Source organism: Heterodontus francisci, chromosome 4 (genome assembly GCF_036365525.1).
Source record: "Heterodontus francisci isolate sHetFra1 chromosome 4, sHetFra1.hap1, whole genome shotgun sequence".
Classification (NCBI taxonomy): domain Eukaryota; kingdom Metazoa; phylum Chordata; class Chondrichthyes; order Heterodontiformes; family Heterodontidae; genus Heterodontus; species Heterodontus francisci.
This window is the reverse complement of record NC_090374.1, coordinates 120,085,988-120,112,934: the sequence shown is the minus strand read 5'-3', so window position 1 is coordinate 120,112,934 and position 26,947 is coordinate 120,085,988. Positions and strand designations below refer to the sequence as shown.

At 41.3% G+C, this 26,947-nt stretch overlaps 1 protein-coding gene across 2 annotated transcripts in view; it reads left to right on the top strand.

The window, feature by feature from the left end:
• Positions 1–26,947, top strand: part of LOC137369218 (terminal uridylyltransferase 7-like) — a 131,267-nt gene that overhangs the window by 87,278 nt on the left and 17,042 nt on the right. For both annotated transcript variants that reach the window (XM_068030063.1, XM_068030062.1), the window contains exons 15-25: positions 2,214–2,300; positions 3,372–3,475; positions 4,759–4,816; positions 8,092–8,195; positions 8,510–8,599; positions 9,977–10,090; positions 10,460–10,537; positions 10,698–10,875; positions 13,204–13,251; positions 13,339–13,430; positions 23,057–23,172. In XM_068030063.1, coding sequence (XP_067886164.1) covers positions 2,214–2,300; positions 3,372–3,475; positions 4,759–4,816; positions 8,092–8,195; positions 8,510–8,599; positions 9,977–10,090; positions 10,460–10,537; positions 10,698–10,875; positions 13,204–13,251; positions 13,339–13,430; positions 23,057–23,172 — 1,069 coding nt within the window. The remainder of the gene's footprint in view (positions 1–2,213; positions 2,301–3,371; positions 3,476–4,758; positions 4,817–8,091; positions 8,196–8,509; positions 8,600–9,976; positions 10,091–10,459; positions 10,538–10,697; positions 10,876–13,203; positions 13,252–13,338; positions 13,431–23,056; positions 23,173–26,947) is intronic.

The following is a 26,947-nucleotide window of genomic DNA, read 5'->3' as shown; positions in this document are numbered from 1 at the left end:
ACCTCACCTCTGGAGTTCAGCCCTTTTTTCCATGTATGGACAAAGACTATAATGAGGTCAGGAGCTAAGTGGCCCTGGCAGAACCCAAAGTGAACGTCAGTGAGCAGGTTTTTGCTGAACAAGTGCCGCTTGATACCACTGTCAATGACTCCTTCCATCACTTTGCTGATCGAGAGTAGACTGATAGGGGGGGGGTAATTGGCTGCGTTGGATTTGTCCTGCTTTTTTTGTACAGGACATACCTGGGCAATTTTCCACATTGCTGGGTAGATGCCAGTGTTGTAGCTGTACTGGAACAGCTTGGCTAGGGGTGTGGCTAGTTCTCCTAATTATCCTAATTCAGGTGGAGGACAAATGAAGGTTGTTGATTACTTGCCTTCAATATGGTTGGCTTTGCATGTAGTTAATCCTCTGTCTGGTCCATTCTACTGGATCCTTCTGGTTCATTTTTGAGTGCTCTGATCAATTTTATTTTCTAATTAACATCCAGAGTATACAACAATTAGAACTTGATGCATTTCATGACATGCCAAGTTACACATTTGAACAGCAGAATGGTCAAGGACAAAGATAACCCTATTGTGGTTCTGGGAGGGAGGGAATGATGTGAGAACAGAAGTGCAAGAACTGGCCAGATGCAATTGCGTGCTCTGTCAACTACGCTGGAGGGGAATCAAGGTTGAGGAAAAGGGAAGACGCATATGGAAGGTGGCATCGTCAGAACATATGCGACAGAGACGGAGAAATTGAGAGAATCGAATAGAATCCTTACTGGAAGTGTAGTCGCGGTAGCTGTGAGATTCGGTGGGGTCATAGTAGACAATAGTGAACAGCCTATCCCCAGAAATGCAGATAGAGAAGTCAGTAAGGGAGGAGTCAAATGGAGCATGTGAGGGGAGGGTAGAAATTGGACGCAAAGTTGATGAAATCTTCCACTTCGGGGGAAAAAAGTAGGAAACTGCACTGATATAGTCATCAGTGCACCTGTAAAAGAGATGAGTAAGACTGGAACAAAGAATGTTCCAGATATCCCATGAATGGGCAGGCATAGCTAGACCTATACGGATTCCCATAGCAGCACCTTTTATTTGGAGGAAAGGCGTAGAGTCAAAGGAGAGGTTGTTCAATGTTAAGAACAAGTTCAGCCAGGTTGAGGAGGGTGGTGGTGGATGGGAACAGGTTGGGCCTCTGTTCAAAGAAGAAGCGCTGGCCCTCAGGCCGTCGTGGTGAGTGATGGAGATGTAGAAGGATTGAACGCCATAGTGAAAAGGAGATGGTTTGTTAACTTCAGTCTTGACTAACCTCATGCTTTCCTGGCTGACCTCCCATCTTCCACCCTACATGAACATAGCCAAAACTCTGTTGCCTGTATCCTAACTTGCACCAAGTCCCGTTCACCCATCTGCGCTCACTGATTCTCATCCTTGTTTTCAAATCCCACCATGGCCTCACCATTCCCTATCTCTGTACCCCAACCTTCCGAGATCCCTGCGGTTCTCCAATTCTGACCTCTTACACATCCCCGATTTTAATCACTCCAGCATTGCCGGCCACGCCTGCAGCTGCCTAGGCTCTCAGCTCTGGAATTCCCTCTCTAAACGTCTTTGCCTCTATCTTTCTCTCCTCCTTTAAGCTACCTCTTAAAACCTACCTTTTTGACTAAGCTTTTGATCATCTATCCTAACACCACCTAATGTGGCTCGGTGTCAAATGCTGAATGTTAACACTCCTGTGAACCACCTTGAGGCATTTTACTGTTTTAAAAGTGCTATATGAATTAATGTTGTTGTAATGTTCCTTTCCTTATAAAACAGCATATTCTCTCCCTGCATTTAGCACCAGGGAAGACTTTTTATTAAAAAAAATATTCTTTTGCTGTGTAAGCATGATGAACTCTGTGGGCTCCTTCCAATGTAAAGAACTGAGAACCAAAAACTATTATATAGTATGGGACCACAGGGAAGATCATGACTCTTGGAAGAAAGTTTGAGCTCTCTTTGTTTAAAAATAGATGGTCTTTTTGCCAGTTGGGTCTATCTTACTCTATGTGCTGGTTACACTCCATTTTTTTTTAAAAAGGGCCTCTAAGCGCAAGTGCAATTATTAGATTTGTAAAGAGAAATCTGTTGTGTAGTATATTTTCAACTGGTAACCTTGAAGTTCCAAGACATCAAATAAACTATGGAAACTAAACATCTTCCCTTTACAAACAGATGATTTTGCCCCGGATTTTCTGGAAATTCAAGCACGTGAACATATATTGATAAAACTGGAGGCATTTATCAGGAGGGAACTTGATGGTATGATTACCATTTGTATGTCTTTAGTTATTAATTTACTATATTGAATAAGTCTTTTGGTGTGAGAAATAATTAGTATTAGAAACCAAAATTATTTTATGAAATGTGATCATGTTTTTAGAGACAAAGACTGCCTCCCCTGCCTGAACCCTAATAGCACACCCAAAGTTCAGTTCCAAAAAGTACAGGAATTTAAATGGCCTGGGCAGTCCCAGCACAGTCCCATATACTGCCTTTCTGGCCACAGACATTGGGACCTGATTGAAATGCAAATATTCAGGAAGGAGTGTAGCACCAAATAAATATAGTAGATCTTTGGCCTGTCCTGGACCCTCTGGTCAACAGGGATTTGGGCAGACTGCAGCACCAGCTTTTCCCAGACACACTTGGGCACCCAGCATGCATAGCATCCAAAGAAAGAGACAGCAGGTTGGAAGCTGTCTGCTCCACCACCTCCCTTATGACACAGCTCTGGCTGACCTGTGCCTTTTGCAATCCAGGTCTCTGTTCCGTTTCCTGGCCTTTGCGCTTGCAGAAGATGAAGTTCCCAGGGGGAAGGGCCAGGAAAATCAGCCTATATATTTTCTAAAGTAAGAATCCTTTTTTTGAATAAGACCTTGAAATTTGCAAGATGTGTTCAGTGTTTACTTTCAATAGAAAAGTACTGTTGCATTTTGACATTGTTATTGAAGTATGTAAGCAAAATTCTAAACTGTTTTTAAAGGTTGTACTTGATCTGCTTGCTTGCAAATAAAATCCTTAACCAAGTGATCCGAACAATGTGCTAGTGTGGAGAAAGGAAGGCTGAAATGCATTTCTTTCACCACTGGAGCAAATCTATTACTCCCGACACTTAGGTGTGTTTAGACACCCACAGAGGATTTACTCAATTTGTTTTAGTCATCATAATCATGTAGCATATTCCCCAAGCTTTCTTTAAAAACACCATGATGAACTGCAAATTGGAGAAAATACAATTCCTCAGGTGGTTCCTCAAATGTGGTTCAGAAGAATTTTTTACAATTGAAGAAACGTTATTTGTAAAATTCAGTGCTGTTTATTATTTTGCAGCTAAAGCAAAACTCTGCTTGTTTGGGTCCTCCAAGAATGGGTTTGGTTTTAGACAAAGTGATCTTGATATCTGTATGACATTTGAAGATCGGGAAACAGCAGAGGTGTGTTTAATAACTCTGACTTTTAGTAGTTTTCTTTAATTAAAAGGCATTTGGATAAGTTTCAAAGTTTAATTTATTGCTGTGTAATATGTACTGAACATGGAATGTCTTAGAACCTTGTTACTATCAAATTATCCTTAATTTTTAACTCCACCCTTCAAATTTGAACTTTGTCAATCCCCTTCATTATCTTGAAAACTCTAAATCCGTCTTTTTGAAGGTTTCTCTTTTCCAAAGAGAATCTTTCCTCAAAATTGATCCCTGATACCTGGAATAATCATATTCAGATATGTGCCCTATACAGGCAACTATAGGCCAGTTAGTTTAATATCAGTGGTGGGTAAGGTTTTAGAAACAATAATCAGGGAAAAAATCAACAGGCAGTTGGAGAGGTTTGAGTTAATTAAGGATGGTCAATGTAAATTTGTAAAAGGCAGATCATGCTTAACTAGTCTAACTGAATTTTTTGAAGCAACAGAGAAGGTTGATGAAGGGTATGAATTTTAAGAAAGCGTTTGATGAAGTACCACGTAAAAGGCTGGTTAACAAAATTGAGGCTCGTGGAGTAGGAGGGTCAGTCTCCAATTGGATAAAAAATTGACTTAGGGACAGAAAACTGCGAGTCGTGGTAAATGGTTATTTTTCAGACTGGAGGATGGTAGACAGTGGTGTTCCCCAAGGGTCAGTGCTAGGACCACTGCTTTTTTGCTGTATATAAATGACTTGGATCTTGGAATACAGGGTAGAATTTCAAGGTTTGCCAATGATACTAAATTTGGAGGAGTAGCAAACAGTGAGGATGATCTGAATCGTCTGCAACAGGACATAGATAGGGTCGCAGAATGGGCAGACAAGTGGCAGGTGGAATTTAACACGGAGAAGTGTGAGGTGTTGTGTTTTGGCAGAAGGGATAGTGTAGACTTAATGGCACAGTTCTAAAGAGTGTGCAGGAACAGAGGGAACCTGGGGGTGCGTATATTGATCTTTGAAAGTGGCAGGACATATATTTACCTGCATTTACTAGCCCAATTACCTAAATCTACCCGCCAGAATCTCTGCATTTTCTCAATATTTGCTTTGCCTCATATTTTGGTTTAATCTATAAATTTAATTTTTTTTTTAAGTTTGTTATTTATTGAGCATAATATTTTACCCCCATCATGTGGCTCTACTTTAGTTGTTGATCCCTAATGTGGAACCTTTTTGAAAATCTATCAATCCTATCCAGCAAATGAGGATAAAAGGGGAGACAAAAGTAACAGTTTTCTTTACGTTTTTTGCAGGGATTAAACTGCATAAAGATTATTGAGGATTTGGCAAGAGTGCTCAGAAAGCATACAGGTATTGCACAGCTCAGTTAATATCAATTAAAACCCTGTTTTCAAAAAGAAAACGCGACTCATCGAGGTGAAAGAGGTCAGTGCTGAAAAAAGAAATACCTTTCATTTCAGGACTAAGCACTCGAGCTTAAATGTAGCACAGCCAGATGGAAAGCAAAGCAACCTCTGCTCTGACCCCAAAAATGTGTCAGCCCCAACCTGAGTTATTTTGGAGTGGGCCAATAGAATGGCACTGGGCTAACCCCCTAGGAGGTCACCTCTAATATTTGTACACAAATGGTCTACCCAAATGAATATATATTGAAAATAAAAACGAATTCATAATATTTGTTTCATTAATAATACAATTAATATCCTGCAGTGCCCACTGATCAAGGAAGGCCTTAAACCGGATGTCATGTGATCCTTCACACTCCCCATGGGCCACTTGGGCGCGCACAATGCCATAAAAGAGAGGAAACCCGAATCTCAGAAGAGTACCCCCAATTACATTTACCCACATCATCCGTCTTTTAGTCTGGTAAAAAGCCAGCGTCTAACCCACTGTGCTACCCAGACAATCTTATATTTTTAAACAACTTGAAATAGAACTAAATAAGGTTTTGGTTGGAATTTCTCCTTGTTTAAGACCTGGATTAGATTTTCTTCTCTGTCAGCTAAAGCTCTGAATTGAAGGTACCTTTAATTAAACTTTGTCCTATCAGCTTGATTGAATGTCAATTCATGGCAATAATTTACAGGTAATTTGTCAAAAAATAGCTTCATCTTTTTAGAGGAACAAAGCGATAGATGGTGTCTCCTCAACTTTACTGCCTGCAATGAATAAACCCCATTGAGTTCCTCTTCTATGGACCACATCTGTAGCCACCTACCAGCATTCACATTTCTTCCTTCCCCAGGTGCGGATTCCCAGCCTCTGATCTGCTCTTGTAGTTTTTGGTCAATGATGGCCCCTAGGATGTTGATGGTGGAGGATTCAGCAATGGTAATGCTGAATGTCATGGGAGATAGTTAGACTCTCTTGTTGGAGATGATCATTGCCTGGCACTTGCGTGTTGCAAATGTTTCTTGCCACTTATCAGCCCAAGCCTGAATGTTGTCCATGTCTTGCTGCATGGACTGCTTCCTTATCTGAGGAGTTGAGAATGGAACTGAATATTTGTGCGAACATCCCCACTTCTGACCTTATAGAGGGAAGGTCAATAATGAAGCAGCTGAAGATGGTTGGGCCTTTGACACTGCCCTGAGAAACTACTGCGACAATATACTGGGACTGAGATGATTGGCCTTCAACAACCACAACCATCTTCCTTTGTGCTAGGTACGACTCCAACCAGCAGAGAGTTTTCCCCCTGATTCTCATTGACTTCACTTTTACTAGGGCTCCTTGATGCCAGACTCAGTCAAATGCTGCTTTGATGTCAAGGCCTGTCACTCTCACCTCACCTGAAACAAGTTGGTTCACTGGCTCACAAAATGAAACTATGCCTTTGGTGGCTTCTTTCACTCTGTTTGGTGCTGCTCCCCTTGGTATCTTTACACGAATCAGATCTATTTCCACTTCTGCCGAACAGTCCTTTTCTGAATCTTCGCACATCTAGAGGTACTGAGCCATCTGTGCTTTGCACTGCACTGGCTACCAAGTCCAATCTCAGGCTCTGCTCTTCCCTGTTAGCTAACATCTTCACTTACTAGGACCATTGCTTCAGCCTTTGATCTTTCTCCCTCGCTGCAAATTACAGGAAATCGGGCCCTCTGTTGTCAGGCTCCATCGAAGCTACTCTGTAGGTTTTATTGGGTTGAATTTCGTGAGCCCCTGGGCAAAACTCCATACCGTTCCCCACCACCACCATGTCACTCCCCTGGCTCATGGGCTGTGCTGTGTTCCACCACTGGGCTCTGGGCAAGAACGTGCTCCTGGATTCCTGAACTTCACTTTGCTGGTCTTCTAGATCAAGTGCTGTTCCACTGGTGTGGATCAAGCTTCAGTGGTTTTCCAGATCAAACTGTGCTCTTGCACTCACTTCTGGACTCCTCGCCATTCATCTGCGAACTGGACCTTGCTCTGTTCCTCTAGCTTTTGACCCATCAATACACTTCTGCAATGGCACCTTGATTTTAAGAATGGCCTTCCAACATCTCTTGACCTTGCACTGGCTCCAAGCTGAACCTTCATTCCACTACTTGTCCTCAAACTTAACTTCTCCGATGTTGCCCTGAGGCGTCCCAATCAAGATAGGCCCACAAGACATGGTCCTTGCATCAGCTCTTACTCTTAAGAATCTAGCTTACCATGTCTAGCTCTTTTGTCACTGGTCTATTTACTTTAAGGTCTCCCTCTGTATGTATTTGTGTCTACGTTGGTTACTATTCAGGACCCCAGCCTACCAGTTCCTCTTTTGTTTTGGGCCATTTGAGCCTGCTCTCTCTGCATTTTCCTTAACTTTATTTCCTCCAGACCTGCCTGCATTCTCCTTTTTCTAGGATCATATTCCACTTGATTCTTCTCCCTGATGTGGCACAAGTTCCCAGCCTACCTTTCATGCTATTTCCCCAAACTCAAGTCCCTCTTGAACAAGCCCACAGCCTTCCTCTGCTTCCTTGGTATTCTCCTGAATCCCTGTTGCTGACTGTCGTACAACATAGCAGCAAATTCAATGTATTTTATATAAAAAATTTTCTTGGTAAGTGACATTTATTTTGATCAGCTGGATGTCTTGATACACGTAAACTCATCACCATGTTTAACAGTCTTTAATGTAAGCCACTCGGAGATATATAACGACCTGTAGGATTTCTTTTTCCTCAATACGGAGTGCGCGTGGTCTTCTCAAAAGGACATACCTGTTACCCAAAGTCCAGAGAACTTGAGTGCATGCTCAAGTATTGGGGCTGCCCACATGTAATCAGAGATACTGCTGGAGTTTAGCTTGCTAAAGTCACACAACTTACCAGAACAGGGCACTGGTAAGCTTCCCCCTGTTTGTCCAGCTAGGGCCATTCTACCCATTAGGGTTTTGGCCTGCATGGTTATTTGGAGCTGTTCCATTAGTAGGCCAAACTGTTTGGTGAGTGAAGGGCCTGTCCAGAAATATTGACTTGTCTGTTTTTTCCACATCTTGACTGACTTGCTGTATGCTTCCATGTTGATGTATGATTTTCTTTCAGATCTTGAGCACTTGTTATTTTTGTTTCTTATCGTTAATTATCATAATTGCTAACAGCATTGTTTGCCATTTTGAAATTGTAACCTCTGATTTTAAAATGTAATCTTAGGCTTAAAGAGCATTCTGCCCATTACAACAGCAAAAGTTCCGATCGTTAAATTTTACCACGTAAGAAGTGGCCTTGAGGGAGACATTAGTTTGTATAACACTCTGGTAAGAAACACATTTTAATTAGATGCAGTATTAATAAATACTGTTCATTAGACCTGTAAAGAATTAAATATTTGATTTCAAGGCCAATTGTTTTTGTGCATCTGATCATTGTTATCTACCAAAGACAATGAAAATAATTAACTAAATTTCAGATTTTGACTAATTACACCACTGGGTATTTGATAATTTTTAAGACTATAATCAACTTTGCACAATTGCTTCAGTGTTTTCTACATAAATATGTATGTACAGTTTTAGTTAATTGCAGTCTGATTGATTTGACTCAACAAAACAAATCTGTGTTCTTTCTGCAGGCCTTGCATAACACTGGACTATTGGCCTGTTACGCAGCAATTGACCCCAGAGTGAAATACTTAGGATATACTATGAAGGTTTTCGCCAAGGTAACTATACTTTTATTTTTATATATCAGAATTGATTAAAGTTTTGTGTGTGTTTCTTTAGAGATAATGCTTTGAGGCTGTCCATTATTTGACATTATCTTTGGGCTTTGAAGGCTTAGAAGTAGTCATCTAGTTTAATCCTGTTCTGTGCATCTATTTTAATACAATACTAATCTAAAAAAGGCTGCGTTTGCTGACGGCGCAGTGCTTGCACATGCGCAGATGCAGGCTCTTCAACTGGAACTTCAGTGTCTGCGACGTTCAGGCAGCTGCCAGGATTAAAGATGGCGCTGCTCAATTTATCACAGGAAATGCTCATGGCTGGATTGTTCTAGCAAACTAACCTTACATTAAGTTGGGTGGAAGCCCAGTAATACACTACTATGTAGTTATAGGATACTAACTGTAATTCTCAGATCCATTTACTATTCCAGTAATATTAAATACAAAAGGAATTTTATGATTGTATTTCCATTGGAAGATAGTGAATTGACACCCCGGTGGAAAATCGGGCAGAGTATAAAATGTGCTGCCAGTTCGTTATTATGATTCGTTTAGAAGACTGACCAGGACCGATTTCACCCGAACGCAGCAACTAGTTCCTGTCCCACTGGCCGTTCTCCCCTCCACCACCCCCCCCCACTACCCGCCGCTAGCTCCAGACCTCGATTGTTCCCTGCCACCCCACTCTCCAGCTACTTGCTCCCCCTGCCCACCCCCATAGCCGCGAGCTCTGGACCACGCTGCTTCCTCTCTCTCGTCCACTCGCTCCCACGTCTCATCAGTCTCCATGTAGGAGACGTAGGATGGCGTAGGAACGCGTGGCCGAGAGGAGGGTAGTGGCACGGTGTAGCACTAGGGGGTGGGGGGAGGAGCGAGCAGCCGGAGAGTGGGGTGGCGCAAAGCGAGGAACGATCAGCCAGGGGAGTGGAGGGGAGCGGCGAGCGGCTGAAGGGAGGAAGTGTTGAGGCCTGGAGCAAGGGGGTCGTACTCCAGCCTCAAAGTCTCCCATTCTGCCGCTTCCTCCAGCCAAGTGAGGGGCTGGATACCCAATGACACTTTATCGCGCATGCGCGAAGATGGATCTAGCGCAGATATGCGATGACATTAGCGCTGCGTGATGATGTCATCTGCACATGCGCCACTAAGTCCTGGCAAGATGTTGCTGCGCAAGCGCGCACTCTGATGACGTTGCAGGCCTGTGCGTTGTCAGGATTCACTTGGTGTAAAAACATGATAGTGAGCTTTGGAATAATTGTATTGGTATATTCTGTGACAGCTTGTTATGCTAAATTGCATTTTGACTTGTCCTGGAGCCTTTATTGGAGTCAATTAACTACACGTCAAGTACTAGCAATGTGTTTCATTTTAAAACAGGTGTGCGATATTGGGGATGCATCCAGAGGCAGCCTTTCTTCATATGCATATACCCTAATGGCACTTTATTTCCTACAGCAAAGGAAGCCACCAGTAATTCCTGTCCTTCAAGAGGTATGCAAGAATTAACAAAGATCCTCACCAGAAGTACACACTTGTTTAAACTTACTTATTAACTTCAAACTCTTGTACAGGAATACATGTTGCTTTTTAGAACAAGGTGTCACTAATATTTCAACTGTCTGGAAATCTATTTTTTATACATCAGAACAGCGCTGAATTGTGTAGTAAACTGAAAGAAGATATATGCACAGTGTATTGAAAATACAGAAAATATATACAGTTTCTATATTCTAAATTAGGTAAAAGAATTATCAAGTTCACTTCATAAAAAGCTAAGAACTCAATTAATAATTCTTGGTTTGTATAAGAATTGAGTTTGTTTTGTAGAATTATCACAATTAAACTTCCACTGATTTTCAGATATACGATGGGATGAAAAAAACAGAACTATTCATTGATGGTTGGAATGTCTATTACTTTGATAAATTGGATGAACTGGTAGGTTATTTTTAAACCAAGCATCATTAGTTTCTTCTGTCAATTTTATTCTAGAATAACATTTGAGTCTTTTTGGTGGGGCTTGTTGCTAAGCTCAACTTCAAAGAAACCATTGTATGGCTGAAAACTAATGCAGTCCTTTCAAAATGTATTATTGTAGAAAAGAAAATGGCCAGACTATGGAAAGAATAAAGAGTCTGTAGGAGAATTGTGGCTGGGGCTTCTCAGGTTCTACACAGAGGAGTTTGATTTTAAAGAACATGTTATCAGCATCAGGCGAAAGGCTCTACTCACAACCTTCAAGAAGCAGTGGACTTCTAAATATATAGTTATAGAAGGTAAATCTTGCAAAAATTATTCATTGTGACTTGCATGATACAATTTGTTATATTTTTAAAAGGTATATTTGTGTTTTCTATAAGTGTGTGCCTGTGTCTGAGAGGGTTGAAGGGCACAGTAACAGCCCTTACCCTCATGACTACAGAATTAAATGGTGTATATTTAATGGGGATTTTAATTACCCAGTTGTTCAGAAGTCTTATTAAAGACAGCGAAGTGTTGAGAGGGACGGTCCAAAATAGTTGTTAATATTATTAATTGTTTTTCTCATGCAGCATTTAGGAGAGAATGCTATGTTACGGCCACATGATGCAACATGGGTGGTTCCCACTGTTCAACTCCCCATCTGATCGCAGCAAGTGTATTTTTATTAGAGTCTAGCCCCTTGGTGTTGTATTTCTCAAGTAAACAGCGACAGGTTTTCTTGTAGGTTTAAACAAAACAGAAAATCAATTGTTATCAGTACGCCTTATCCTGAAATTGTGGCAAACACATCCATTCACACATTCACTCGTACACACACAAAAGAGACAGATAGAGAAGGGAAAAAGGAAGGTGACTTTTAGTCGGGGAGGGACACGATAAACCTGTTGATTCTCTTGGAAAACAAGTCCTCAATGGGTGCAGGCCTGAGATGATTGTAGATTTCTCTCTTGATTCAAGGTTCAGTTGAAGACGTGGGTCACTTCCAGTTCTCACTGCTGTTTAATGTAGATGTAGGATTCTTCAGCAGGGCACGTGCTTTCTGGCTTGGTTGAAACACAAGCTGTTAGGATGTTGCTTCTCTCTCTCTACTTTTCTCTCTTTCTCTTTCTCTCCCACTGGCTGTCATTTTTTAAGGTAAACCTATGTCACCTCTCGACTTCTCAACTCTTCCCCATGGTGATCACACAATGGCCCAGGACATGGCTATTTCACACCTTTTTTGTTTCAGAAGAAGACATTCAATTCTGGAATGTTTTTAGGATGGGGTGCATTTGACACATTTTGGCTTTGAAGACTTGTCCTTCGTCTTTGTCAGACAGTTTGAATACACAAAGGCTAGTCCCTTTCCTACAGTGGCCATTTTGGGACCGTTCACTTTTTTTAAAATAAAGGTTCATTTTTTAAAGACTGTCAGTTTTTCATAACTCTTCAGAATTGATCCATATCATCGCACTTCCAGTGTGCGTGACAGCTAGGAAAAAATCAGTTACTGGATTGGATATTTTTTTAGCAGTGATCTGAAAATGGTAGTGCGCCTCCATGTGGTGGAACACCTGGGCAACAGTGACCAAAATATCAGATTAGATTTAATTAGCCAGGTTACTGCTGCAAATATTTTCATGGAGGCTTACACTCTGAAGATGGTGAAGCAGGAGAGAGACTTAAAGGTCATAGTTCATGAAACACTGTAAGTGCCTTGTTCTTTTCACACTACTGTTCCCTACTTTTGATTGTGTGCAGCTTCTTCCTTCAAAAGAATTTTTGACAAGTATTGGCCAGTATTGCACAGTTGTCGAGAGAGTGAATCTAATTTTACAATGTTTATCAAAGACACCAATACAAAGCCAGGAGTACAGTACTTACAGTTTATAAGAATCTTGTAAGGGAGGCTGCATCTTGAGTACTGTGTACAATTTTGGTCCCAAATGGTGGTGATGTTGACACCCTAGAGAAAGTCCAGACGAGGGCTCCAGATTTGACACACTGCTTGAGGAACTGGAGCTTATTTCATTTCAGAAATTTAGACTTCTGGTAGATATGATTGAGATCTTTCAGATTATGTTCAATTGCTTCATTATTTGAACTAGATAGTGAGGAGAGGCCTAGGACAAAAAAAAAGTTAGATTAGATGTTAGAAAATACTTCCTTTTGCAGAAATTCATTGGCCTTCTGGCCTCTAGAATAGATTGCTGGAATGTGTAGTGAGTATTGACTCACTGTAGGCCTTTCAAAAGGAACTTGGATCAGCCTTTATGTAGAAGGCGACTTGAGTGATAGAAGCTAGTGAGCCAGCAGTAATTAGTATATTGGGTATGGAACTTCAGGGATAGGAGAGGAATTTTCCAGAATTATTTCCCAAATTGGCCTATGCTTTTTTTTGCCTCTTGCAGGAGACTGCATGAGCTGACAGCCAGTTCAAGGCACATTTATGCTGCACATTGTTTGTATGGGCAGGCTGTGTGGCCTTTACTTGACCCCTCACTGGTGACTGCTTTTGATTATGTACACTTTGAACATTTTTTTGACAGTCAGATGGGCATTGAATTTTCAAATCGTGATTGTTTTAAGTATAAACAAAAAGTAGTTTTCTCAATGTAATCAAAAGATTTTGTTTGTAATAGATCCATTTGACCTCAACCATAACCTTGGAGCTGGATTGTCCCGAAAGAGTAAGTTACATTTTGTCTCCTGTTAAATAGCTCTCAGTATTAGCTATGTGGTTCTGATATATAGATGGTTTCTCTTTATTTTTCTAGTGACAAATTTTATCATGAAAGCTTTCATCAATGGGAGAAAAGTTTTTGGAACTCCAATTAAATTCATCCCAATGGAATATCCCACTATTATGGTATGTTTTGTATTTTTGTCTGCAATTCACATATATACTTCTCAACATCAATTCTGCTTGTTGCATTAAAGTAATTTACTCCACTCGTGACATCTTTATTTGACATAGGCATGAAAAAGACTAATCTTTCTATATATGCAAATGGAATAATTGGTTATCCTTTTATTTTGGATAATGGGAGAAAATCATTCCTTAATTATAAGAGTAACATGTTTCCTTTAAAAGGCTGTTTGTACCCTAATTTCCTAACACCAGGCGATACTTTAAAAAAAAAAATCCTCTAATATAATTTTAACAAAGCATTTACAGCTAGTATCGTAGGAAATGTAAGAATTTGTAGGCCATTAAGAGCACAATATACCTATCACTTTTTAATGATCAATCTGGCTTATAAAATTGGTCATCATAACCCTTATTTCTCCATAAACATAACTTTTTGTCTATTATACTATCTGATTCAGTGGCCTTCTTTGATAACCTACTGCAGAAATCTTTTAGACATTCAAAGAAAACATTCTGCCTCCCTATTTATTTCTCACATCCTAATTTTTAATTAGTGTCATCTGGTATGCCACCACTGCTTTCACCATTGAGCAGCGAGAGACCAGTGAAGTGCAAAAGGCCAAGAGTGTGTGGAGTTTAGCGTCAGCAAGAGTTCAGCCTTAGAGGGAGTTCAGCCTTGAGGTACAGTTGGCCTAAAATGATAAGAGGGGTTGAATCACTAAGTTGTTGTGTTTAAATCTAATAAATTTTTAAGAGAAAACAGTTTAGTCTTATATGGGGGAACAACTGGTGCAGTATCTGCCAGGACTGTCCCTTGCTGTTTTCACTGAAGTTTAAGGTTTCTGAGCTTGAAAAACATCTGCCATTATTCCATTGCTTACCAGAGGCTGTAAAGTTCCTGGAGATGGTCATCACGTACACGGTCAGTTAATGAGGAAGGGAAGTGAATGACTATCCATCAGCTAGAAAGAGGAGACAAGAGGCAATGCAGGGATCCTCCCGAGTGTGTTTAATTGACAGATAGGCATATGGTACTAAATACCTGTGATCATGACAACTTTGAGGAAGGCAACCATAAGCAAACCACAGTGCCAAAGAGGTAGGGAATGAACTAAAGAAACTCAATAATAATGGGGGTGCCATAATTATCAGAACAAACTGGCACTTTTCTAGTCTCAGCTCAGAGTTCCAAATGGTGGCGCAGGTGTCAAAACTTGGAGAGGGAAAGAGAACAGCCAGAGGATGTGGTTCGTGTAGGAACATGGAAAGAAATAGAATTTAGATCCTGTAAAATGAGACTCATTAAAGAGTAGGGCCTCAAGTGTAATAATCTCTTGATTATTCCCAATGCTACATGCTAGTCAGTACAGGAACAATAAGATAACAAAGGTAAAGGTGTGACTGGAGTCATCAGGCCAGATTTTGCAGTCAGCGGCGAAGCAATGGAGCTCACCACAGACCTCGAAGAAAGTTGCCCACAAACCTCTAGCAATCTCTGTGATGTAGATTTCATTTTTCCCAACATTAATATGAATCTAGCTACAAGTCGGGGTGGGGGGGTCTCCAGGTGTCCAGCAAGAATGATGTCATCAAGTAGGGTAAGCAGCGAGTCACATTGAAGTAGTTTCACGGACAGCAAACCAGGAAGCTAAAAGCACTTAGTATCCTTCACTTTTTAATCATTTTACAGAGAGCCAAATAAAAATTGTGAGATACACAAGGGAGGAAGATAGAAGTTACAATATCATAAACTTTAAAAAAAAATTAAAAATATAGAATCTTTTATCATTGAGAAATTTGACATTCCACAAATATAAAATTTGTTTTTCAGGACCAGAGAGGTTTTCAGCAGTAAAATTATGAAGTTTGTATGCCATTAAAAACGCAGTTAGACCTAATTCAACAAGGTGTGACTTTTTTTCGAGGGTTTTTACAGTGGGACTACTAGCATGAAAATGGAAGTTTTCGTCAGTTGATTGCAGTCAGTAAGGACTTCAACAGCGCATCTGATGGAAAAGCATAGAATCACTGACAGCAACTTCTGAACTTCCGCGTTTATGCTTTTGTGGACTGTAGAGGTTTGTGCCCATTTCAGGGGAGTAATGATGGCGTACGATGACAGATTCACTGTCATTACTACTGCAAAAGCTGGGCCATAGCATCAGAGGAGAAGTTCAGATTGCTGGGACATTAAAAGCACAGTGGCGCAGTGGTTAGCACCGCAGCCTCACAGCTCCAGCGGCCCGGGTTCAATTCTGGGTACTGCCTGTGCGGAGTTTGCAAGTTCTCCCTGTGACCGTGTGGGTTTTCGCCGGGTGCTCCGGTTTCCTCCCACAGCCAAAGACTTGCAGGTTGATAGGTAAATTGGCCATTATAAATTGCTCCTAGTATAGGTAGGTGGTAGGGGAATATAGGGAAGGTGATGGGGATGTGGTAGGAATATGGGATTAGTGTAGGATTACTATAAATGGATGGTTGATGGTCGGCACAGACTCAGTGGGCCGAAGGGCCTGTTTCAGTGCTATATCACTAAATAAAATAACTTTTTTGAGGTATGTGTGGTCTGTCTAGGATAGATGGACTTCATCTGAACAGGGCTGGGACCAATCTCTTTACCAGCAATACTTTGTGAGATGGTTAACCTAATTTGCAGGAGTAGGGGAAAAGAAAGATGAGGTAGTTAACGTGGTATAGGAACGTAATCAAAAGTAGTTCAGAGGGAGGAAGAGCTTTAAAAAGCAAGATCATCAAAAATTGGAATCAAGATTGAATGATATAATCAAATGCACAAAGCGTTCAAAATAGGATCACATGCATTAGTAACAACGGAGGAGAATGCTCAGTAGCTATGACAGAGACTTGGTTTGGACCTGTGTGAGAATTTAATATTTGTGGTTATAACATTTCAAGGAGAGATAGGAGACATAAAAGAATGTGGTGTAGCAGCGTTCATAAAGTAATCTTTCACAATGCTTGAACACTCAAATGTTTAGGGGGTTTTGAAATTTGTTCTCGGGGCATAAGTACTATTGGCAAGGCTGCATTTAATTCCTGATTTCCCTGAGAAGATAAAGGTGGATCTTCTCTTTAAATAATTGCAGTCTTCATGATGATGGTGCTCCCATAATGTTAGCTATGGAATTCTAGGTTATTCCCCCAGTGACAATGAAGAAAAAGCAATGTATGGCCAAGTCAGAACAGTGGAATCAAAGGAACAACCCTCCAGTGGCTGGAATTATAGCTAACACAAAGTTGGCCACTGGTTGTGGTTGTCAGAGTCCAATCATCACAATCCTAGATCACCTTCAAAATGTTAATGATGGGGAACTCAGCGATGATGGTGCTGTTGAAGGTCAGTGGGAGATAACTGAGCTATCTCTTGTTCAAGATGAACATTACCTTATGTGGTGCGAATGTTATCTGTCACTTGTCATCCCAAGCCAAATGTTAGCCAGGTTCTGTTGTAGGCTGGTATAGGCTGCTTCATTATTAGAAGAGTTGTGAATGGAAGTAGATACTTGGAAATCATCAGCAAACAGTCCCAGTCCTGACCCCATGATGGGAGGGAGGGCTATTGATGAAGCAGCTGCATTTGGGAATGATTGGGGAATGAGCCCGGCCAGGTGGATGAAGTTTCAGTGGGGGAGCATTTCGGGAGCAGTGACCATAATTCCATATGTTTTAAGGTACTTGTGGATAAGGATAAGAGTAGTCCTCGGGTGAAGGTGCTAAATTGGGGGAAGGCTAATTATAACAATATTAGGTAGGAACTGAAGAATTTAGATTGGGGGCGGCTGTTTGAGGGTAAATCAACATCTGACATGTGGGAGTCTTTCAAACGTCAGCTGATTAGAATCCAGGACCAGCATGTTCCTGTGAGGAAGAAAGACAAGTTTGGCAAGTTTCGGGAAGCTTGGATAACACGGGATATTGTGAGCCTAGTCAAAAAGAAAAAGGAACCATTTGTAAGGGCTGGAAGGCTAGGAACAGACGAAGCACTTGAGGAATATAAAGACAGTAGGAGGGAACTTAAGCAAGGAGTTAGGAGGGCTAAAAGGGGTCATGAAAAGTCATTGGCAAACAGGATTAAGGAAAATCCCAAGGCTTTTTATACATATATAAAGAGCAAGAGGGTAACCAGGGAAAGGGTTGGCCCACTCAAGGACAGAGATGGGAATCTATGCATGGAGCCAGAGGAAATGGGCGAGGTGCTAAATGAGTACTTTGCATCAGTACTCACCAAGGAGAAGGACTTGGTGGATGATGAGCCTAGGGAAGGGAGTGCAGATAGTCTCAGTCATCTCATTATCAAAAATGAGGAGGTGTTGGGTGTCTTGCAAAGCATTAAGTTAGATAAGTCCCCAGGGCCTGATGGGATCTACTCTAGAATACTGAGGGAGGCAAGGGAAGAAATTGCTGGGGCCTTGACAGAAATCTTTGCATCCTCATTGGCTGCAGGTGAGGTCCCAGAGGACTGGAGAATAGCCAATGTTGTTCCTTTGTTTAAGAAGGGTGGTAAGGATAATCCAGGAAATTATAGGCCGGTGAGCCTTACATCAGTGGTAGGGAAATTATTAGAGAGGATTCTTCGGGACAGGATTTACTCCCATTTGGAAACAAACAAACCTATTAGCAAGAGACAGCATGGTTTTGTGAAGGGGAGGTCGTGTCTTACTAATTTGATTGAGGTTTTTGAGGAAGTGACTAATATGATTGAAGAGGGAAGGGCGGTGGATGTTGTCTATATGGACTTTAATAAAGCCTTTGACAAGGTCCCGCATGGCAGACTGATGCAAAAGGTGAAGTCACACGGGATCAGAGGTGTGCTGGCAAGATGGATACAGAACTGGCTCAGTCACAGAAGACAGAGGGTAACAGTGGATAGGTGTTTTTCTGAATGGAGGGATGTGACTAGTGGTGTTGCGCAGGGATCAGTGCTGGGACCTTTGCTGTTTGTAGTATATATAAATGATTTGGAGGAAAATGTAGCAGGTCTGATTAGTAAGTTTGCGGACGACACAAAGGTTGGTGGAGTTGCGGATAATGATGAGGATTGTCAGAGGATACAGCAGGATATAGATCGGTTGGAGACTTGGGCGGAGAAATGGCAGATGGAGTTTAATCCGGACAAATGTGAGGTAATGCATTTTGGAAGGTCTAATGCAGGTGGGAGGTATACAGTAAATGGCAGAACCCTTAGGAGTATTGACAGGCAGAGAGATCTGGGCGTACAGGTCCACAGGTCACTGAAAGTGGCAACGCAGGTGGATAAGGTAGTCAAGAAGGCATACAGCATGCTTGCCTTCATCGGTCGGGGCATAGAGTATAAAAATTGGCAAGTCATGTTGCAGCTGTACAGAACCTTAGTTAGGCCACACTTAGAATATTGCGTGCAATTCTGGTCGCCACACTACCAGAAGGAAGTGGAGGCTTTGGAGAGGGTACAGAGGAGGTTTACCAGGATGTTGCCTGGTCTGGAGGGCATTAGCTATGAGGAGAGGTTGGAAAAACTCCGATTGTTTTCACTGGAACGATGGAGGTGGAGGGGCGACATGATAGAGGTTTACAAAGTTATGAGCGGCATGGACAGAGTGGATAGTCAGAAGCTTTTTCCCAGGGTGGAAGAGTCAGTTACTGGGGGACATAGGTTTAAGGTGCGAGGGGCAAAGTTTAGAGGGGATGTGCGAGGCAAGTTTTTGACAGAGGGTGGTGAGTGCCTGGAACTTGCTGCCAGGGGAGGTGGTGGAAGCAGATACGATAGCGACGTTTAAGAGACATCTTGACAAATAAATGAATAGGAAGGGAATAGAGCGATATGGGCCCTGGAAGTGCAGAAGGTGTTAGTTTCAGCAGGCATTAAGATCGGCGCAGGCTTGGAGGGCCGAATGGCCTGTTCCTGTGCTGTACTGTTCTTCTTTTTGTTCTTTTGTTGGGCTAACAATGCTGTTCTGAAGAACTCCAGCAGTGATGTCCTCGGGCTGTGGTGATTAGATTCTGATAACCACAACCAATTTCCTGTGTGTCAGATATGACTGCAGTGGAAACCTTTTCTTTTGACTCCATTGATCACTGTTTTGATAAGATTCCATTGGGCCATACTCAATCGAATGTTGCATTGATGTTGAAGATAGCTGCTCTTGCTTGTTGTCTGGCATTTAAGCTTTTTTGTCCATATCTAGATCAAGACTTTTAATGAGGCCTGGAGCTGACTGGTTCTGCTGGAACCCAAACTGATTATCATTCAGCAAGTTACTGGTGAACAATTGCGACTACATCCATCATTTTCCTGATGTTTGGGAAGAGGCTGATATGGTGGTAGTTGGCGAGGCTATATTTGCCTTGTTTTTTGTGGATTTTTTTTTTTATTTATTCATGGGATGTGGGCATCGTTGGCCAGGCCAGCATTTATTGGATGGGTCAGCATTGTACAGATAATACTTAAATATGTTCTTGATCAATTTATTTTACACAGGATTGAAGGAAGCTTAATGAGTTTGTTGTTCCTGTGCCTGTTTTCCTTTTGAATATAGGCAACCGGAAAAAGGTGGAGGGGTGGCTCAATTAATTAATCATGGTATTAGCACATTGGAGAGGGATGACCCAAGTTCAGGAAACCAGATGTAGAAGCAGTTTGGGTAGAGATGAGAAATGATAAAGGAAAGAAGTCACTCTTGGGAGTGGTGTACAGGCCCCCTAACAGTAACCAAATGCTAGGACAGAGTATAAAGGAAGAAATAATGGGAACTTGTCAGAAAGGTACAGTGATAATCATGGGGGATTTAAATCTGCATATAGACTGGAAACATCAGAGGGTCAAAGGTAGCCTAGATGAGGAGTTCATAGAATATTTTTGGGATAGTTTCTTAGAACAGCACATTCTGGAGCCAATCAGAGAGCAGGCTATACTAGAGCTGGTATTGTGCAACGAGATAGGATTAATTGATGACCTCATAGCAAAGGCGTCCCTAGGTAGCAGTGACCATAATATGATTGAATTTTACATTCAGTTTGAAGGACAGAAGAATGGATCCAAAACTAGTATTTTAAACTTAAATAAGGGCAAATATGAGGGCATGAACGCAGAGCTAGCTTAAGTGAACTGGCAAATTAGCTTAAGGGATAGGTCAATAGAGATGCAGTGGCAGATATTTGAGATATTTCAGAATACACAGAATAGATGCATCTAATGAGAGAGAAAAATTCCAAGGGGACGACCCACTATCCGTGGTTGACTAAAAAAAATTAAAGATTGTATCAAACTTAAAGAAAAAGCATATAATTGCGCAAAGATGGGAGGCAGGTCAGAAGATTGGACAGAATATAAAAAACAGCAAAGAATGACTAAAAGATTGATGAGGGAAAAATTAGAGTACGAGAGAAAGCTAGCTAGGAATATAAAAACAGATAGTAAGAGTTTCTATAGATATTTTAAAAAGAAAAGTTAACAAAGTGAGTGGTCCTATAGAAAGTGAGTCTGGGGAATTATTAAGGGAAAATGAGGAGATGGTGGATGAATTGAACAGGTACTTTGCATCAGTCTTCCCTATAGAGGATACAAGTAAAGTCCTAAAAATAGCTGTAAATCAGGAAATGGAAAGGAGGGAGGAACTCAAAATTACAATGAAGTGGTACTGAGCAAATTGTTGGAGCTGTGGGTTGACAAGTCCCCGGGTCCTGATGGACTTCATCCTAGGGAACTAAAAGAAGTGGCTAGCGAGATAATTGGTGCGTTGTTGAGGGGCCAAGTGGTCTACTCCTATGTTCGTAAGTTAAATCTGTTTTATCCAGTGACTCTGTCTAAATTGCCAGAAGAGAGTGATTTGACCTATTGTAATCTGAAAAAAAAAGACTTTTTTTCTCCTCTCCTGTTTCCCCCCCCCCCCCCCCACCACCATCAATGTCAGGGCATCTAGCTGATACTTAAACTATTCCGGGGCTTTCACCTCCACTGTTCTACCCAAAATTCCATTCCAGGCATTGCTAATATTTTGTGTGAAGATCAAATTCTCAAAACTGCCTTAAATTTTCCTCTGCCTACTGTTATTACTGCCAAGACTTCCCCTTGACCTGGCACCAGATTTAAACTACCTCTTTCAGTACACGCACTGGCAGCACCTTGTGGGTATGCGCGATCTTCTGCGCCTGTCCAAACTCCCAAATTTGTCAATTTCAGTGGCGTAATGATGACTAACGCTGACGGTTTTGCCATCATTACCACAGCAAAATTTGGGCAATTGATATTAAAAATAGTAAAACCAACCCATAGAGTGTACTCAGCTCATAAATTCTTTATAGCTGGTCCCTGTTTTTAACCCAAATTTGTAATCAGTACTATCCTCCAATTCCATGACTTTTTATCTTGGCTATTAATTGCTAATGTGGAACTTTGTCCAAATCTGTCCACAATGCCAAAAATTCTCAGGAGAAACTCCACAGGCTAGCAAAGCATGATCTTTCTTTACTGAGACCATGCTGACGATACTTTAATAGGTTATATTTTTCCATTTAATCACTTACTAAATCTCTCACATCATTTTAAAGACTTTGTGTAAAACTGCTGTTAATCTTGCTGATCTGTAATTTCCAAGTATGGCTGTTGACACCTTAAAATTATAGAATGGTTATAGCACAGAAGGAGGCCATTCAACCTATCGAGTCCATGCCAGCTCTTTGCAAGAGGAATTCAGCTCGTCCCACATCCCCACCCTTTCACTGTAACCATGCAAATTTCTTTATCTTCCGATGCTTTTCCAATTTTCTTTTGAAAGCCACAGTTGAATATGCCTCCACCACCCCCTCAAGCTGTGCATTCCAAATCCTAACTACACGCATTTTTTAAAAAGTCAAAGTTTTCTCATCACCTTTGGTTCTTTTGCCTTTAAATAGTGCGCTCAACCACATACCAATCTTCAAGATTCTTTCAATTTACTAAAATTATAAAAATGCCAGACAAAGCAATCTCCTATCTCCTTTAAGACTTCTAAAGCTGTTAGGGCTCCCTTTTAAAAGAGAAGAATCTTTATTACAAAACGGAATCTTGAGAGGTTTCTCCAAATGCCAAAATTGGAAAGGCATCCCTGACGTAACACTTGCTCAGCTCTGATACAGATAGGCCACTAACCTTCTATAGTAAAAACATTTGATTTTAATGATACACTTGGTTTAATTGATCCAAAACAGGAAAGTAGTAGGATGAAGAAGCTCAACTCTCCTACACGCATGTCTTTGATCAGAGTCACCTTTATTAAATATGGACAGAATAAAATGCATGGGTTAACAAAGAATCATCAACAGACAAAATGGTTTTATTATATCCTCTTCAGGATTGCAAGAGAATAGTTCAGAGTCTTCTCAAATGTGGGAGTCATATTCAAGTTTTCCACAGGCTCGAGCTTTGTAAAAAGTTCTTGATGGGAAATATTTTTAGCAAAAAAGAGCCTGTCTAATGCATCAGTAATGGCAGACAGAGAGAATGAGTGTTTGAAATTTTCAGTTCATTGTGTAAAGTTATCAGAAGTTTCATCTTGGTTTCAAAAAGAAGCCGTGTTACTAAAAATACTATCAGTTGTGCAGATGCAATGATTGTTCTTGTGTTTAACTTATTGATTTTTTTTTAATTGAAGGAGTATTTCTTTGATCCAGAAATTCTGACTGAAGGGGAGGTAGCTCCAAATGACAGATGTTGTAGAATTTGTGGGAAAATTGGTCATTTTATGAAAGACTGCCCCATGCGGAGAAGGTAAGGGAGCCAACTTAAGTGCACATGTGTTATAAATGTACTTTTTTTTTTAGAATCTTGATTCTTCTGTCATTAACTCAATTTTAAAAAATGATGGTTCATTGTATAGATCAAAGAATTTCACATTAGAGAAAGGGGTCATTTGGCCTAGCATGCCTCTTCTGGCTCTTAGTCATATTCCCTGCTTTTTCCCCTTCTGTATTTTTTTTCTTCCTCAAATATTTATTCATTTTCCTTTTTAATGCTTCCACCACCAATATTTCCACTAGGGCATTCTAAGTTTGAACAACCCTTTTGTGTTTTTAAAAAAAAATAACTCTTCTGTTTATTTTTATTGGTGAGGAATTTAAACTCTTAAATTACCAACTCACCAAAGTGGAAGTGGTTTTCCCTATTTCGGTTATTCAAAAAAATTCATTCTCAATATGTGGAAATCACTGGCAAAGTTGCATTTATTGCCCATTTCTAGTTCTGGGCTGCTTTCTTGAAAAAAAAGGTGGTTTGATACAGATGAGTAATACCACGTTCCTGAGGGACTGGAGTCCCATATAGGCCAGACATAGTAAAGATGGCATGTTTACTTCCCTAATGGACATTAGCAAGCCTGTTGTGTTTTTACAAGAATCCAGTAACTTCATGGTCATTTTTTACTGATACCTGCTTTTTATTTACAGATTTTCTTTTTAAATAGAATTGAAATTTTCAAACTTCCTTGGTGGCCATTAAACTCGTGTTTTCTGGATTATTATTTCAGGCCTCTGAATTACTCGCACAGAAACATAGCTACTACACTAGCATACCCTCAATAACTTTGAACAGATCTCTGTTAACCTTACCTATTCTGATAATATCCCCAGTTTCTCCAGTCTCTCCCCATAACTAAAACCTCTTATCTAGTGAATCTCTCCTATATACACTCCATGACCGTGACATCCTTTTAAAGTAGGATACAAAACTGGATACCATATTCTAACAGCAGCCCAACCAGTTATTTATTCTTTCAGTGCTGCAGTGAAATTTTAGTGAAGAAGGGCGGCGCAGTGGTTAGCACCGCAGCCTCACAGCTCCAGCGACCCGGGTTCAGTTCTGGGTACTGGCTGTGCGGAGTTTGCAAGTTCTCCCTGTGACCGCGTGGGTTTCCGCCGGGTGCTCCGGTTTCCTCCCACAGCCAAAGACTTGCTGGTTGATAGGTAAATTGGCCATTGTAAATTGCCCCTAGTGTAGGTAGGTGGTAGGAGAATGGTGGGGATGTGGTAGGGAATATGGGATAAATGTAGGATTAGTATAAATGGGTGGTTATTGGTCAGCACAGACTCGGTGGGCTGAAGGGCCTGTTTCAGTGCTGTATCTCTAAATAAATAATGTTGGAAAATAAGTATCTAAATGGATTAGAGGAACAAAAGGATTTGCGAGTACAAATACACAAATCACTAAAAGTTGCAATGGAAGTCAATGAGGCCATAACAAAAGCAAATCAAGCAGTAGAGTTTATTTCTAGAGGGATAGAATTGAAAAGTAGAGAAGTTATGCTAAACCTGTATTGAACCTTGCATAGACGACACTTGGCGTACTGTGTACAGTTCTGGTCTCCATATTACAAAAAGGTTATTGAGGCACTGGAGTGGGTGCAAAAATGATTTATAAGATGATAGGATAATCTCAGTTCTGTTATCAGGCAAGTCTGAGTCTTTTTTCACTGAAAAGCGAAGGCTGAGGGGTAACCTAATAGAGGTCTTTAAAATTACTAAAGGTTTTGATACAGTAGATACTGACAGTGTTTACACTTGTGGGGAAGAACAAAACTAGAGGCTATCAATATAAGATAGTCATCAAAAAATCAAATTGGGGTTTCAGAAGAAACATCTTTACCCACAGAGTGGTGAGAATGTGGAACTCTGTACCACAGAGAGTAGTTGAGGCGAATAGATACATTTAAGGGGAAGCTAGCCAAGCATATGAGGGAAAAAGGGATAGTGGGTTGTGCTGATAGTAACATAGAAAATAGGAGCAGGAGTAGGCCATTCGGCCCTTCAGGCCTGCTCCGCCATTCATTATGATCATGGATTAGATGAGGAATGATGAGAGGGGGCTCGAGTGGAGCTTCAACGCTGAGATGGGATGATTGGACAGATTTATTTTTTTATTCTGTGTAATGCAATACAATAATCTGGTGTTACATAGAGAAATGTGTTCCACTTTAATACCTTAAATACCACTTTCTTTAAGTATAACAGGAGTATCCAGCCTTGTGCACCGATGTTTCCAGATCTAGGTCCTGGCTACCCAATCCTGAGCCCTCCTGTTCTGACGCCCTACACTCTGCTATTCCTAGCACCCAAGCTTCCTCCTTCTGTAACTTAAAATCAACATGGCCCACTCATTTTTGAAATGCCGTTTAATGCCAAATATTATTCCATTTTTAAGAGGAGAAAAATGTAGCCTGGCCAATCTCAGAAGGTTTCACGGAGATGGAATCAAAAGTTAGTGGAAGGAAGACATTAAAAAAAGGCTACATTTGGTGATGCTGCAACTGCAGAGGGAGCACTGCCCACCCATGCACGTTTGCAGTGCCTGTATTAATGATAAAGGGCTGAATTTTATGAGTGCGCTGCAGTTTGCAGCAGCACATTCTTAAAAACGGCGTGCATCCGCACGGATGCGCCGTCCCTGAACCCCCGTGATATTATGCGCGGGGGCTCATTTAAATAGAGGGGGCGGCATGGCCGCCCCCGATGACGTAAGGGGGCAGCCGCCGTGTCCCCGGCGCCAGCGGCATTTTAAAAGGGCTTTCAGCCCTTACAATGTACTTTTAATTTTTAACGGCGCTATCATCAGGAAGTTTTATTAGCAATGAATAAAGATGTTGATGCTCTTCCCCAACTCCCCCAATGGTCATTTAAGTGGCATTTATTCTCAAAAAATAATTTATTCCCTTCCCGAACTTTCCCCCATACCTTTGTACATTTGGCGTCTAACCCCTTCCAACCATCTCCACATCCAATAAAAAAGTGTCCTCCCCACTCCTCCACCTGTCCCACCCTGACAATTTTATTACTCCCCGCTCCCCACCAGTTTCTCACCCAGAACTCCATAGGGCGTTCCGAAGGTGCGCGGAGCTCAAACGGCAGCCGCAATATCGGAGTGGGATGGCCGCCGCCTGCAGGTAGGTGAATTTGCATTTCATTAGGCCTAATTTTAATATGGAGATAAAGGGCCTGCCACTTGGGGGTGGGGGCCGCACCAAGGTCCCACCGCTGCTGATAATATGCGACGGGCAGTTCTTGCCGTCGTAGGTCAAGGCAGGCCTCTCCCCGCAGCATTTTACCGGCCCCCTCGCCGCGACCCACAGCATCAAGGGGCCGGTAAAATTCAGCCCATAGTCCATATACCTTAATATACCACATAACTACATACTATGCTTAATCCACAGTCAAATCCCCATTTACATTTACTATGGTTAATACTCATTAATCTATGTTCAACCATACCATAACCTACTATGCTTAATACTCTATAATATAGAATCGTAGAATGGTTACTGTACAGAAGGAAGCCATTCAACTCATCGAGCCGGTGCCAGCTCTCTACAAGGTCAACTCGGCTAGTCCCACTTTCCTGCCTTTTCCACGTAGCCCTGCACTTTTTTCTCTTCAGATAATTATGCAGTACCCTTTGAAAGCCATATTTAAATCTGTCTCCACCACACTCTCAGGCAGAGTATTCCAGATCCTAACCACTCGTTGCCCAAAAAAGATTTCCTCAGGTCGCCTTTGGT